Consider the following 16,024-nt stretch of genomic DNA (forward strand, 5'->3'; position numbering starts at 1 on the left):
AAGCCACCCTATACTCACCATAACCCACATTTCTCAATGGTACACCAACTAGAACCAGAAACTATATTCCCACACCAAAATATGTCCACCCCAAGCAAACCTATATCAACCAACACACCACATTTGTTCACCTTTGCAGCTCCCACTAGTAGTGAACATAATCATACACATATGAAGGGGGGGGGGGGGGGGAAGGGAAGAAAAAAATACGAGTATATACCCAATACTAAGAATACACAGGAAGGCAGGCCCAACTCTGTGCCAGGACACCAAAACACATACATCACACCCTACATAAATGGATGTACAAGAACTAAAATACTGACCCACACCCACCAACTGCCCACATCAAGCAACCCTATCTCAGCATGATCCATATTCCTCAATGGTACAGAAGCAACCAGAAATATACCTACAACTACCTACACCCAACAACCCAACACCAACCCATGTCCACCCCAAGCAAACCTATAACAACCACTACACCCATCAACCCCCACTGAAGCCATTTATTCAGCTCTTGCAGCTTCCACCAGTGCTCATACATATATCTCCACCACCAACATCAAACCAGCCCGACACCAACTTGTGTCCACACCAAGCAAACCAATACTCACCACTACCCACTACCCCCCACAGAAGCCATTTGCTCAGCTCTTGCAGCTTCCACCAGTGCTCATACTCACAGCATCTGCCATCCTGCTTCCTTATCAGAGACACTTGTGATCAGCTGCTCTTCTACTTCTTCTTATATAGGAGGTCTGCTGAGGGTGGAGCCAGTCAGGAGGGAGGGATCACTCCACCCACTGCTCCCTGGACTGACAATTGTTCCAGAACCGCTCATTACAGAGAATGAATGAAATGTGGATCCGCTGTGACTGAGCATGGGCCGTCCATCGTCACTCTGCTGGGATGTCACCACTCACCACAAACAGCAAGGGGGCAAAAGAGGACTATCCTCAAAGTCATTTCTACACCACAAAGGGGGAGATTTCCTAACACTGGAGAGTGCAAAATCTACTGCAGCTGTGCATGGGAGCCAATCAGATTCTCCCGTCAGCTGGATCAATGAAGCTTTGACAGGGAAACCTGGAAGCTGATTGGTTTCTATGCAGAGCTGCACCAGATTTAGGAATTCAACCGCAAAGTAACAATTTACATTACTTGATACACATTACATCATGTGAGACCCCTGACATCATATGAGACCCCTGACATCACATGAGATGCATGACATCATATGAGACCCCTGACATCACATGAGACGCATGACATCATATGAGACCCCTGACATCACATGAGATGCATGATATTATATGAGACCCCTGACATCACATGAGATGCATGACATCATATGAGACCTCTGACATCATATGAGATGCATGACATCATATGAGACCCCTGACATCACATGAGGTGCATGACATCACGAGACCTCTGGCATCACATGAGATGCATGGCATCATATGAGACATAAAAGATATAATAACAAAGATAAGTGGCAACAGAAAAAGTCCAAGTGGTCCATCGAGTCTGTTTCCTTTTTTAATTGCTTCGTTATTTATTTATTTATTTATTTACTATATTGGTGTGTTGTCTGAGTCTAGATCCATGTTTCCCCCAAGCATGTCTGAAGCCACTTACTGCTGACAGACTCACTACCTCTGCTGGAGGTCTATTCCAACCATCAACTACCCTTTCAGGAAAATATGACTTTCTAAGATGAGTTGGGAACTTTCCTCCAGTCAGTTGGAGGTCATGTCCCGTGTTCTTCATCTTGGCTTCATACTGAACATCCTGCCCTCCAGAACCTTATTCCCCCTCTTGATGTATTGAAAGAATCTGGTGCAGCTCTGCATAGAAACCAATCAGCTTCCAGGTTTCCCTGTCAAAGCTTCATTGATCCAGCTGAAGGTAGAAGCTGATTGGCTCCCATGCACAGCTGCAGCAGATTTTGCACCCTCCAGTGTTAGGAAATCTCCCCCTTTGTGGTGTAGAAATGACTTTGAGGATAGTCCTCTTTTGCCCCCTTGCTGTTTGTGGTGACATCCCAGCAGAGTGACGATGGACGACCCATGCTCAGTCACAGCGGATCCACATTTCATTCATTCTCTGTAATGAGCGGTTCTGGAACAATTGTCAGTCCAGGGAGCAGTGGGCGGAGTGATCCCTCCCTCCTGACTGGCTCCACCCTCAGCAGACCTCCTATATAAGAAGAAGTAGAAGAGCAGCTGATCACAAGTGTCTCTGATAAGGAAGCAGGATGGCAGATAATGTGAGTATGAGCACTGGTGGAAGCTGCAAGAGCTGAGCGAATGGCTTCTGTGGGGGATGGTGGGTGTAGTGTGGTGGGTAATGGTGAGTATTGGTTTGCTTGGTGTGGACACAAGTTGGTGTTGGGTTGTTGGGTATAGGAAGTTGTGGGTCTACTTCTGGTTTTTGTTTGTGTACTATTGAGAAATATGGATCACCCTGATAGGGTGACTTGATGTGAGCAGTTGGTGGGTGTGGGTCAGTATTTTATTTGTCCATCTATTTCTTTAGGGTGGGATGTATGTGTATTGGTGTCCTGGCACAGAGCTATGTCTGCCTTCCTGGTTATTCTTAGTATTGGGCATATACTGGAATGGCTCAGACCCTCTTCTCCTCCACACTTGCCCATAGTGGCTCATTATATCCATGCCTTCCCCTCTGTGTGATTTATACTAATGTGCAGTGTTATAAATGGTCCGGTTCTGAGATGTGACATGTCCATCCGCTCTGGGTTAAACCATTTGTGCCCTATTAACTCTTTCCATGCAGGATGGAAGCTGGGGGTGGGATGGGAGTAGGGTGGATACGCCAGACAGTTCAGTTATTTGATGCACACACAGAGGCGGACTGACAACTCATAGGGCCCTGGGCAATAGGGGATCATGGGGCCCCTGTGTCCTTGCCCAAACTAAAAAAAAAACTGCGAAAAAGGTACTAGGGGCATCTCATGGGGCCCCCTACTGACTCCAGGCCCTTGGGCAGTGCCTGAGTTTCCAAATGGTCAGTCCGCCTATGTGCACACATGATGACTAACTTGCTGACCAAAATTCAACTCATACTGTACCCACCAAGTACATAATTACTAAACATGAATGCTGGGCAGGCCTTGGCACCATCCGGCTGTCTGTAGATGGGACTATACCTTAGAAAGGTCTGGGCAGCCGGCATACATGATGTGAATGTTAGAGAAAATGTATATATTGTCATGTCATTGATCTGCCAGACATTTGTGATCTGCTGGGGATGTCTGAGCTCCTCCACTCTCCCACAAGTGCTGCCACCCACAGAAATCCCAAACTTATTCTGAGTGCAACCATCAGATGTCTTTTCTGTCTATAAATGGTGTAATAATCCCCCCCATTATACCGGGTGTAGTAATTCTCTCCTTTCTCCCATACAGACTGTTACCTTTTACAACATCGGCCTCAAACCTGGTCACTCGGTGGAGGTGAAGGGCTTCATTCCGGTGGACTGTGAAGTGTAAGTCACGGTTCCATCCTCAGCTACTTATTATACAATAGATGTCTGCTCTCTGTATAATCTGCCTAAAGTTTACCTTGCAGAAGCAGGAAAGTGTTCCGTGTACAGTACATCCTACTGTCCCCTACACGCTGGGAATTCGGCATGCGTGGTCCCTCAAATGCCTGACATCAGATTGTTCACAGCAAATTTAGCTCAAATATTTGTTTCATTGACACAATTTCACCATATGAGATTCCAGCTGACTTCTATCTCTCTCCTCCTGGACCTCGCCAAACTGTATAGCTGCAGGCACTGTGGAGTAATTTATCCCCATCTACATTAAAGAGCTTCATCATTACTGCTTACCTAGTTAGAGGTCCAATGGTAAGAGGGAGTGAAAGGGCACAAAGTAGTAGTGACTTCTCAGCTCCCCCTCCTAGCAGTGACACCTTAGCCCCGTTCACCCTTCTCCCTCCCACAACAGTGACCCATTAGCTCAGATCACCCTTCTCCCTGTCTATTTGGATTGTACACGGTCATTCAAGTCTGATCTCAACCTCTCTGCACTCCCATCTCAACGCACACTTTCCTTCTTTAAAAATGGCTGTGTATAAGTGGGTGCTGTAGTGACTGTCGGCTGGAACTGAACACATGCCTGATGAGGGGGTCCTGCAAGTCTTCAAAATGTTGCCACGCTGTAACTATGTAATCCATTAAAATGTTTGGACCCACATTGGTGATGCTTGCTGTGCTGGTGACATCCTCCCAGACTTGAATGACTTCACTATTTCTCTCGTCAACTTTCAGGAGAAATTGCTCCACAGTGGCTGCAACTACAAATGTCAGTGAGGGATTTTGGGATTTTCTCAGCGCATAGTTACTACACTTTTTTTTGTGTATGTAGACAACCGTCTGTCCATATCTAGGCTACAAGTTCACTTTATGTACTCTTGGTATAGAGGATTACCAGGGCCCCATGTTTTTATGCAAACTGTCAGTTTTAGTCTCCAAAAACATTGTGATATTTTGTGACTTGGGTGGCAGAAGTACCTCTGATTCACATGGGTACCACAGGTGAATGACAGGAGTACTAGACCTGACAAGAACTGAGCAGAATTTGTGCTTTTTCTGTCTTTCTAGGTTTGTCATAAACTTGGGAACAGATGAGAAGAATCTTGTGCTACACTTTTGTCCTCGCTTTAACAATGTTGGAGACCAGCTCACGGTGATCTTGAACTCAAAGGTGGACGATGTCTGGGGAGAAGAGCAGAGGGAAAGCTTCTTCCCCTTCGCGCAAGGATCAGACACCACAGTATGTCTTCAATGGGAGGGGCAGGAAAAATGGAGGACGGGGCAAAGTGGCATTACTGTTCATATTGGACACATCAGTCTCTGAAAGATGCAGTAATTGCTATAATAGGTCACTCCTTCAGCTCATTCAATGAAGGATGAGACCCTTCCACATGGGAAGATGCAATGGATTCCATCATGCTGCCATTGATGTACCACCTAGAAAATGGTTGCTGTTGGTAACATTAATGGTTGTCAGATATTGGCTTGCAAAATTATTATTATTATACATTATTTATAAAGCGCCAATAGTTCGCTCAGCGCTGTACATTACAAAGGAGGACAGAACATGTGACAGAACAATACCAATACAATGTGATACATGAGGGGTTCGAGGGCCCTGCTCTTTCGAGCTTACAATCTAGGAGGGAGGGGATGGTGGCACAGGAGGAGATAGCTGTGGGGGATGGAGTGGTAGGAAGAGTGGAGGAGGTCGGCAAGTTAGCAGGGGGTGGGGTAGGCTTCCCTGAAGAGATGGGTTTTCAGGGTGCGCCTAAAGGAGAGGAGAGTAGGTGATAATCTGATGGGTTGGGGCAGGGAGTTCCAGAGGATGGGTGACACCCTGGAGAAGTCCTGGAGGCGGGCATGGGAGGAGGAGACCAGGGAACTAGAGAGGAGGTCTTGTGAGGAGCGGAGTGTGCGTGTTGGGCGGTACTTGGATATTAGGTCGGTGATGTAGTTCGGGGCAGTATGGTGGACAGCTTTGTACGTCAGTGTTAGGATTTTGAATTTGATCCGTTGCGCAATCGGAAGCCAGTGGAGGGATTGGCAGAGGGGGGTGGCGGAGATGGAGCGGTTGGAAAGGTGGACGAGTCTGGCAGCCGTATTCAGGATCGACTGAAGCGGGGATAGCCAGCGGCGAGGCAGGTCAGTGAGGAGGGAGTTGCAGTAGTCGAGTCGTGATATGATGAGGGAGTGGATGAGCTGTTTAGTGGTTTCTGGGGTTAGGAACGTGCGGATTTTGGCGATGTTGTGGAGGTGGAGTCTGCATGTTGTGGAGGTGGAGTCTGCATGTTGTGGAGGTGGAGTCTGCATGTTGTGGAGGTGGAGTCTGCATGTTGTGGAGGTGGAGTCTGCATGTTGTGGAGGTGGAGTCTGCATGTTGTGGAGGTGGAGTCTGCATGTTGTGGAGGTGGAGTCTGCATGTTGTGGAGGTGGAGTCTGCATGTTGTGGAGGTGGAGTCTGCATGTTGTGGAGGTGGAGTCTGCATGTTGTGGAGGTGGAGTCTGCATGTTGTGGAGGTGGAGTCTGCATGTTGTGGAGGTGGAGTCTGCATGTTGTGGAGGTGGAGTCTGCACGAGTTTGTTAAAGATTGGACTTGGGGCTGGAAGGAAAGGTTGGAGTCCAGAATGACACCCAGTACTCTGGCCTGCAGGGCGGGTTTGATGGTAGCGTTGTTGGATGTGACGGAGAAATCAATGAGGGGTGGTGTCTGGGCTGGGGGGGGAAGACAAGAAACTTGGTTTTGGAGAGGTTCAGTTTAAGGAAGTGGAGCAACATCCAGTCTGATATGTCGCTCAGTAGGTGTGATTCGGGCGGAGACTGAGGGGGTGAGGTGGGGGGTTGAGATTTGTGTGTCGTCGGCATAGAGGTGATAGTTGAAGCCATGAGAGTGAATGAGTTGGCCAAGGGAGGAGGTATACATGGAGAAGAGAAGGGGCCCAAGGACAGAGCCTTGAGGGACCCCAACAGAGGGGGAGTGAGGGGGAGGTGGTAGCATTATAGGTAACGCTGAAGGAGCATTGTGACAGGTAGGATGAGAGCCAGGAGAGAGCAGAATCTCTGAGGCTGAGGGAAAATGTTTTCATGTAACATTTTGCAAGCCAATATCTTTCTATTTTGTGTATGTTGTTGATGTTATGCATATTGGATGATTATTTTAGGAAAACAAGGGAATGGGGATAAGTAAATCCCTGACAACGACTCTGTAAAGGCTCAATCTGGGGAGTAGTGGGAGGGGGGGGGGGGGGGGGCTGGCCTGTAACTTAAGATCGTGTGTTTTACCCTAAGCCAGTCATAGTAGATGAGACCCTTGTCCAAGGGCTCACTTGAGCCATGGCTAGGACAAATGTGTATTGGGGCCCCTGGAAGGGGGAGATTAAAATTTGACAGGGAATCCTATGGAACAGAGCCTCAGAGCACGTTCATGGTTCTAATACATGGCATGTAGTGTAGATGTTATATAGCTTGCGTGGCATTCAGCAGCCTCTCCACCATTGGCCCCAGTGGAACCATTGAAGTTTTTTGATCTCTGGGTACAGACTGAAATTGGTTTAAGCAAGGTTTTCCCAATTTCCAGTGGTGGTCAAAATGCCACTCTTGCAGGCAGTGAAAAGGATGTGTCCTGAAGCTGGCTTCACAAAGTTGTGTTGGGGGCAGGGGCAGACTGACCATTTGGGAACTTGGGCACTGCCTGGGGTCAGTTGTGGGCCCCATGAGATGCCCTTGGTACCTTTCATAGGCTTTTAGTGTAGGCAAGGATACAGGGGCTCCATGATCCCCCTATTGCCCCAGGGTCCCATGAGTTGTCAGTCTGCCCCTGGTTGGGGTCCAAAAATAGGCAGGTACCATCAAATGGGAGCCTAATTGGCCAACTCTAGGTCCCCCTAGAAACCTCTGAAGGAACCCTGGGTGAGAATAGCTGGCAGACCCAGACTCCAAACTGGCCAAAAGCTATTGATCTGAGGGCTCCAGTCATTGGTCTAAATGACAGACCGTCCTCAGACTGTTACTAAAACATTGCAGTGCAGAAGCTCATCCTTCCATTATTCCTTTCCATTAGCAATTTTCTGTAACACAAGAAGAATACAGAAGATGAGCTTCATGCATATATCTCCTTATGAAAAGATTTTTAGTTTGAATATTTTGGTGATAGTGTTGGCTTGCTGGACTATAAAGGTCAGTCTTTTGTATCTACAGCTGACACTGCCATCTTTTCTTACAGGTTTCCTTCTTGTTTGAGCAAGACAAGATCACCATACAATTGCCTACAGGAAATCCTTTCACATTTCCAGTCCGCTTTCCCATAGAGGAGATCTCTTGCTTGCAGGTGGAACACCTCCGGCTCAAGTCCGTCACACTGAAATGAAGAATCTGCAATAGAGGAGCCACCTCTCCCACGTGTCCATATCCCGGCTCTTGTGAAATGGCCATAATGGATGGAGAGAAATGTTATCCTGTCTTGTACCCTTCTCCTTCCAATCTGCCTCCTTGCTGCTCATGTAGCCATACATTGTGCTTTGCTCAGATCACTTGCTAGAAATGAATTTCATCCACATTTCAAATAAAATCCAATGAGCTCTATTGTGTCTGATCAATCTTATTATTGAGCACTAAACTGACTGTATTCATTGCTGTAGTCTATAGCGCCCTCCTGCTGGAGGTTTGTTGCATTACTTCTAGGCTGCATTCACACTTGAGCCGCTTGTAGCTTCAAGTTCCAAAAAGTTCAAACTTGAGGTGAAGAAAAATCTTTCTTTGGTGTTTGTTTTACACACAGAGGCACCATAGAGAACAAATTTTATTTTGTGTTTTCAGAGCTTCAAGCTACAAAATGCTTAAGTGTGAATGCATCCTTAGAAGGTACACATGGTGACTAATGCTTCATTCTTCTGCCTGTGTAGTCTGATTACTTGATTTCCAATAAACATTCTGATCTTTTAATGTCTTTAAAAAAAAAAGCACAAAACTTTCAGGCTCCAGACTGAATGGTGTGGAAAACAGGTTACTATGTATTCCTATGGAACTCTTCACCCTCGTGTTGTGGGTCTGATTGTTTGAGGTTCTGGCTTGCTGCATTCAGTTCTACATAAAATGAAAGCAGTAAAGCCACATGTGCATTTTTGCTGCAGATATTTGTGAAGGCAGCCTAACAATCACATGCTGAAGTCAGTGGCCCAGTACAGGTAGTAGCTGTGGCAGTGAATGTAGTACTTCTCCAGCGGGGGAAGGAGATGCTGGCGCAGCTTTAGTCTCAGTGTATGGGTAGTAGACTAGGGGTAGTAACTACATAGCATGGGGAGTAAAGTGGCGGCAGCATAGAGTAATGGTAAGAGCATTTAATATTTGTAGCTGGGGGTATGGAGGCCATAAGGTGGGGGTGGAGGAGGGGTAGGAGCAGTTCTAGCAGTAGTGTGGTGGTAGTAATAGCATTGGTAGTGATCAGAGTAGTACTAGTTATTGCAAGATGGTAATGGGGTAATATTAGGAGTAATAGTTGTAGCATTGGGTGTGGTAGTAGTCACAGCAGTATAGTAAAGGTAGTGGTAGATGTAGTAGTTGCAAACCAGCCAGTGTGTATATACTGCAGAAGGTTGGCACCTGCAGACAAAGCATGATCCTTACTTTGGCAGCTTGGGTAAGGGAGGGGTGCCATGCTGTCCCCAGACACTGAAATCTGGAGCCCAGTTATTGCTCTGTGATTTCATTCATAACAGCTGTGATTGGCCCACAGCTATCACAGGGTACCTGGGCCAATCATGGTACCATGTAATTTTGTATCAAATCACTAGTGATCAGTTGTCATAAATGGTTAACCACTTCATGACCTTTAAACTTTGCTATTACAGTGATCTTTGGTATAAAGGTGAGAAATCCCTGATCACCGCCTTGTAGTACAGTGTTATCATGGTGATGAAATTATCTTTCTGAAAATGAATTTTAAAATCTTGTTACCATCCCTGATCAGCACCACATCTGTTATAAGGATGCTTTACTTCACTGGTGATAGGATGGTAAAAAAAATTCAATTTTCGACTATACAACTACACTAAATCCAAAAATAGGGGACTTCTGAGGCGCTGGGCTAAAGAACAAATCATGACTATAAAATTACATTTATTATGGTCCATTATAATGGTGGTCCATCTATTTCACCAATTGGTAAGCAGATATATTAAAACAACCAACAAATCACACGATAAGATTGGACGATTCCATATCCCGCTAGTAATGCCAACACGTTTCCCAGTCTACATCTGCTTCTTCAAAGGCTTTGTGGGGATCGTCTACAACGACATGGACATAACGTCACAGTAACAAATATATACAGGAAGATATGACACCCATTAATACACATTTCAGGAATATTTTGTTGACTCTTACCACGATGTTCACTTACATAACAGGATTGCTTTTGGTTCAAAGAGATAATATACACCGATATCTGCTGCCAGGAACAGATGTCCCATCACAGGCCCATAAATCCACCTCCACCCCATAGGGGGAAGGAGGAGGAAACCTGGAGAAGAGGGGATGAAGACCACCGCTAATCATCAACTGTAAGCTGCAATATGAAGAGAAGGAGGCGATGTCATCTTTATAGTAAAATACCTCAAAACCAGAGCCCATTATATTCCCTAGTATTCATATATAACATAGTATGACCTAGATTCCAATATTTCTAACGGGGCAAAAGTGTTGTACTTCAGAGAATTCTTCCAAACAAACCGAGAATAAACTCTTCACCAGAGACACCCTCCTAGAGACGTGTATATTGAGTATGGGGTACATGGCATTATTCCTCCCCCAAATAACACAAAAAAAGAGGATGTCCCTCACATTCACTTACCCCCCTAAGAACTGCCGCCAAGCTCCACATCAACAAATGGTCAATATAGATATTGGTAAAACCGCTCAACTAGAAGCAGATAAACCCAGCACCTCGTGGCCCATAACACGGTCAATGGTCCCACAAATAGCAGCCCGGTATTCACATCTAGTCCCGCCACCACCTCTCCTCTATATGACCCCAGCGGGCCGGACGTCCCACCCAACGTCATGATGGTGGGTCGGCGCACCAGCTGTAGGTGCCATGCTAATCCGCATGCACCCTTCAACAATGGACCGCCATAACAGCAGCAGCCGGATGAGGAGCGCAATGCATTCCAATGGCCGGTCCCATTAGCAGAGCGCAAGGATGGAGGGGAGGAGGAGAAGCCCCTCACCCCACACAAGTACCCTGTCCCCCGAATGTCCGTCCAATTGCTAGGCCAATAGAAGGACCTCATCCCCTGTGACAGCAGACAAGGGTCAATGCAGAACATAAAATGATTACAGAATTACACAGCAAAACAGGAGAAAAGAACCCATTGATAGTTACAGGAATGGTTTATACGTAAGTGCAGTATTAGAAGTATCCCACCACATGAGACCCCCCGAGCTTCTTACTAAATGCCTCAGAATGTCAGATTTCACAAAAAGGGGCCATTTGAGGATTATTTGTACTGTCCTGAGATATTAGAGCCTCAAGAAATGAGATCGGCAATCAGCAGCGAATAATTTGTCACACACCTAACATTAAGTCACACACCGACTGCTCAGAACTAGCATACTACCCATAGCCAGGTGCACAGGCATTCCACGCTACCCATAGCCAGGTACACAGGCATTCCACGCTACCCATAGCCAGGTACAAAGGCATTCCACGCTACCCATAGCCAGGTACACAGGCATTCCACGCTACCCATAGCCAGGTACACAGGCATTCCACGCTACCCATAGCCAGGTACACAGGCATTCCACGCTACCCAAAGCCAGGTCCAGAGGCATTCCACGCTACCCAAAGCCAGGTACACAGGCATTCTACACTACCCATAGCCAGGTGCACAGGCATTCCACACTACCCATAGCCAGGTGCACAGGCATTCTACACTACCCATAACCAGGTGCACAGGCATTCCACGCTACCCATAGCCAGGTACACAGGCATTCCATGCTACCCATAGCCAGGTGCACAGATGTCCCAAGTTACCCATGTACTGGAATGCATCTTCCTGCAGGACGGCTATGAGGAAAGTTCTGGTACTGAAGAGGTTAAGAAATCCAGTTTTAGCAGAGAACGTCCACTATGGGGCGCCTGGCTGTGCCGTGTCCCCCCCATACTAGGATCAGTAATGACAATTCCTGGGATGTCATGCCTCTCATGTGATGTATTGGAGGTCCTGGGTCCTCTACATGGATCTTTAGTTGGACCTCATTTAGAATACTGTGTCCAGTTCTGGAGATCTCACTTCCATAAGGATATTGATGAGATAGAACGAGTCCAGAGACGGGGAACACAAATGGTGAAAGGTCTGAGGGATCAAACATATCAGGAGAGACTGCAGGAACTTCATATGTACAGTCTGGAGGAAAGAAGGGAAAGGATGGACATGACCAAAACCTTTCAGTACATCAAGAGGGGGAATAAGGTTCTGGAGGGCAGGATGTTCAGTATGAAGCCAAGATGAAGAACACGGGACATGACCTCCAACTGACTGGAGGAAAGTTCCCAACTCATCTTAGAAAGTCATATTTTCCTGAAAGGGTAGTTGATGGTTGGAATAGACCTCCAGCAGAGGTAGTGAGTCAGTCAGCAGTAAGTGGCTTCAGACATGCTTGGGGGAAACATGGATCTAGACTCAGACAACACACCAATATAATAAATAAATAACGAAGCAATTAAAAAAGGAAACAGACTCGATGGACCACTTGGACCTTTTTCACCTGTCACTTATCTTTGTTATTATATTTTGTATGTCTCATATTATGTCATGCATCTCATGTGATGTCAGAGGTCTCATATGATATCATGCATCTCATGTGATGTCAGGGGTCTCATATTATGTCATGCATCTCATGTGATGTCAGAGGTCTCATATTATGTCATGCATCTCATGTGATGTCAGAGGTCTCATATGATGTCATGCATCTCATGTGATGTCAGAGGTCTCATATGATGTCATGCATCTCATGTGATGTCAGAGGTCTCATATGATATCATGCATCTCATGTGATGTCAGGGGTCTCATATTATGTCATGCATCTCATGTGATGTCAGAGGTCTCATATGATGTCATGCATCTCATGTGATGTCAGGGGTCTCATATGATGTCATGCATCTCATGTGATGTCAGAGGTTTCATATAATGTCATGCATCTCATGTGATGTCAGGGGTCTCATATGATGTCATGCATCTCATGTGATGTCAGGGGTCTCATATGATGTCATGCATCTCATGTGATGTCAGGGGTCTCATATGATGTCATGCATCTCATGTGATGTCAGAGGTCTCATATGATGTCATATGATGTAATGTGTATCAAGTAATGTAAATTGTTACTTTGCGGTTGAATTCCTAAATCTGGTGCAGCTCTGCATAGAAACCAATCAGCTTCCAGGTTTTCCTGTCAAAGCTTCTTTGATCCAGCTGAGGGTAGAAGCTGATTGGCTCCCATGCACAGCTGCAGCAGATTTTGCACTCTCCAGTGTTAGGAAATCTCCCCCTTTGTGGTGTAGAAATGACTTTGAGGATAGTCCTCTTTTGCCCCCTTGCTGTTTGTGGTGAGTGGTGACATCCCAGCAGAGTGACGATGGACGACCCATGCTCAGTCACAGCGGATCCACATTTCATTCATTCTCTGTAATGAGCGGTTCTGGAACAATTGTCAGTCCAGGGAGCACTGGGCGGAGTGATCCCTCCCTCCTGACTGGCTCCACCCTCAGCAGACCTCCTATATAAGAAGAAGTAGAAGAGCAGCTGATCACAAGTGTCTCTGATAAGGAAGCAGGATGGCAGATAATGTGAGTATGAGCACTGGTGGAAGCTGCAAGAGCTGAGCAAATGGCTTCTGTGGGGGATGGTGGGTGTAGTGTGGTGGGTAATGGTGAGTATTGGTTTGCTTGGTGTGGACACAAGTTGGTGTCGGGCTGGTTGTAATGTTGGTGGTGGAGGTATATGTATGAGCACTGGTGGAAGCTGCAAGAGATGAGTAAATGGCTTCTGTAGGCAGTGGTGGGTGTAGTGGTTGGTATAAGTTTCCTTGGGGTGGACATGGGTTGTTGTTGGGTGTAGGAAGTTATGGGTCTACTTCTGGTTATTGTTTGTACTATTGAGAAATATGGATCATGCTGATAGGGTGATTTGATGTGAGCAGTTGGTGGGTGTGGGTCAGTATTTTAGTTGTCCATCTATTTCTTTAGGGTGGGATGTATGTGTATTGGTGTCCTGGCACAGAGCTATGTCTGCCTTCCTGGGTGTTCTTAGTATTGGGCATATACTGGAATGGCTCAGATCCTCTTCTCCTCCACACTTGCCCATAGTGGCTCATTATTTCCATGCCTTCCCCTGGTGTGATTATATTAACCATTTGCTGTGCAGTCTTATAAATGGTCCGGTTCTGAGATGTGACATGTCCATCCGCTCTGGGTTAATCCATTTGTGCCATATTAACTCTTTCCATGCAGGATGGAAGCTGGGGGTGGGATGGGTGTAGGGTGGATACGCCAGACAGTTCAGATATTTGATGCACACACAGGGGCGGACTAAAAACGCATAGGGCCCTGGGCAATAGGGGGTCATGGGGCCCCTGTGTCCTTGCCCAAACTAAAAAAAACTGTGAAAAAGGTACCAGGGGCATCTCATGGGGCCCCCTACTGACTCCAGGCCCTTGGGCAGTGCCTGAGTTTCCAAATGGTCAGTCCGCCCATGTGCACACATGACTAACTTGCTGACCAAAATTCAACTCATACTGTACCCACTAAGTACATAATTACTAAACATGAATGCTGGGCAGGCCTTGGCACCATCCGGCTGTCTGTAGATGGGACTATACCTTATAAAGGTCTGGGCAGCCGGAATACATGATATGAATGTTAGAGAAAATGTATATATTGTCATGTCATTGATCTGTCAGACATTTGTGATTTGCTGGGGATGTCTGAGCTCCTCCACTCTCCCACAAAGTGCTGCCACCCACAGAAATCCCAAACTTGTTTTGAGTACAGGAACTGCAACCATCAGATGTCTCTTCTGTCTATAATTGGTGTAATAATTCTCTTTTCTCCCATACAGACTTTTACCTTTTACAACATCGGCCTCAAACTTGGTCACTCCGTGGAGGTGAAGGGCTTCATTCCGGAGGACTGTGAAGTGTAAGTCACGGTTCCATCCTCAGCTACTTATTATACAATAGATGTCTGCTCTCTGTATAATTTGCCTAAAGTTTACCTTGCAGAAGCAGGAAAGTGTTCCATGTACAGTACATCCTCCTGACCCCTACACGCTGGGAATTCGGCATGCGTGGTCCCTCAAATGCCTGACATCAGATTGTTTTGCTCACAGCAAATTTAGCTCAAATGTTTGTTTCATTGACACAATTTCACCATTTGAAATGCCAGCTGACATTGATCTCTCTCCTCCTGGACCTCACCAAACTGTATAGCTGCAGGCACTGTGGAGGAATTTATCCTCCATCTACATTAAAGAGCTTCATCACTACTGCTTACCTAGTTAGAGGTCCAATGGTAAGAGGGAGTGAAATGGCACAAAGTTGTAGTGACTTCTCAGCTCCCCCTCCTAGCAGTGACACCTTAGCCCAGTTCACCCTTCTCCCTCCAACAACAGTGACCCAACAGCTCAGATCACCCTTCTCCCTGTCTATTTGGATTGTACACGGTCATTCAAGTCTGATCTCAACCTCTCTGCACTCCCATCCCAATGCACACGTTCCTGCTTTAAAAATGGCTGTGTATAAGTGGGTGCTGTAGTGACCGTCGGCTGGAACCCAACACATGCCTGATGAGGGGGTCCTGCAAGTCTTCAAAATGTTGCCTTGCTGTACCTATGTAATCATTCATTAAAATTAGAGATGAGCGAATCGAAGTAGGCGAAGTGCAATTCGAGTCGAATATTGGAAAATTTTCGATTCGAGCCGAATCCGAAAAATAGCCTACTTCGGAGGCGCGAATCGAAATTTTTCCTAAAATGGCGGCGGACATGTGCGGCGACGGAGCGGGGATGTCTGGGAAGGCGCGCAGACAAGGCGCGCTGACCCATAATGCATTCCTTAATGACATGTGATCGCATTAGCCAATCAGCAGCCAGCCAGCCAGCACTGTGTAATGGTCGAGCTATAAATGGCGGCCATTTTAGAATTCTTCATTTGCCTCCAGTCATTCAAGAGAGTCAGACCTGTCTGTATTAGGGACAGAGTTAGGGCCACAGAAACGTTACTTGGGGACAGAGAAGCATTACTTAGGGCCACAGAATTGTTACTTAGGGCCACAGAATTGTTACTTAGGGCCACAGAATTGTTACTTAGGGCCACAGAATTGTTACTTAGGGCCACAGAATTGTTACTTAGGGCCACAGAATTGTTACTTAGGGCCACAGAATTGTTACTTAGGGCCACAGAATT

General features: G+C 46.4%; 1 protein-coding gene across 5 annotated transcripts in view; it reads left to right on the plus strand.

The window, feature by feature from the left end:
• Window positions 1-16,024, plus strand: part of LOC149436291 (galectin-1-like) — a 391,735-nt gene that overhangs the window by 260,715 nt on the left and 114,996 nt on the right. Inside the window, exons 1-4 of one of the 5 annotated variants that reach the window (XM_089661737.1) lie at window positions 2,247-2,275; window positions 3,434-3,513; window positions 4,636-4,807; window positions 7,791-8,149. The exons of 1 other annotated variant lie outside the window; for it this stretch is intronic. In XM_089661737.1, the coding sequence (XP_089517863.1) occupies window positions 2,264-2,275; window positions 3,434-3,513; window positions 4,636-4,807; window positions 7,791-7,934 (408 nt within the window). In that variant the 5' untranslated portion in view covers window positions 2,247-2,263 and the 3' untranslated portion in view covers window positions 7,935-8,149. Of the gene's footprint in view, window positions 1-2,246; window positions 2,276-3,433; window positions 3,514-4,635; window positions 4,808-7,790; window positions 8,150-13,380; window positions 13,410-14,679; window positions 14,760-16,024 lie in introns of those variants that run through there. 3 more of the 5 variants (XM_089661738.1, XM_089661739.1, XM_089661740.1) reach the window with 3 other exon arrangements.

This window comes from Staurois parvus, unplaced genomic scaffold (genome assembly GCF_062004578.1).
Source record: "Staurois parvus isolate SC_StPar_1 unplaced genomic scaffold, SC_StPar_1.0 ptg001381l, whole genome shotgun sequence".
Lineage (NCBI taxonomy): Eukaryota > Metazoa > Chordata > Amphibia > Anura > Ranidae > Staurois > Staurois parvus.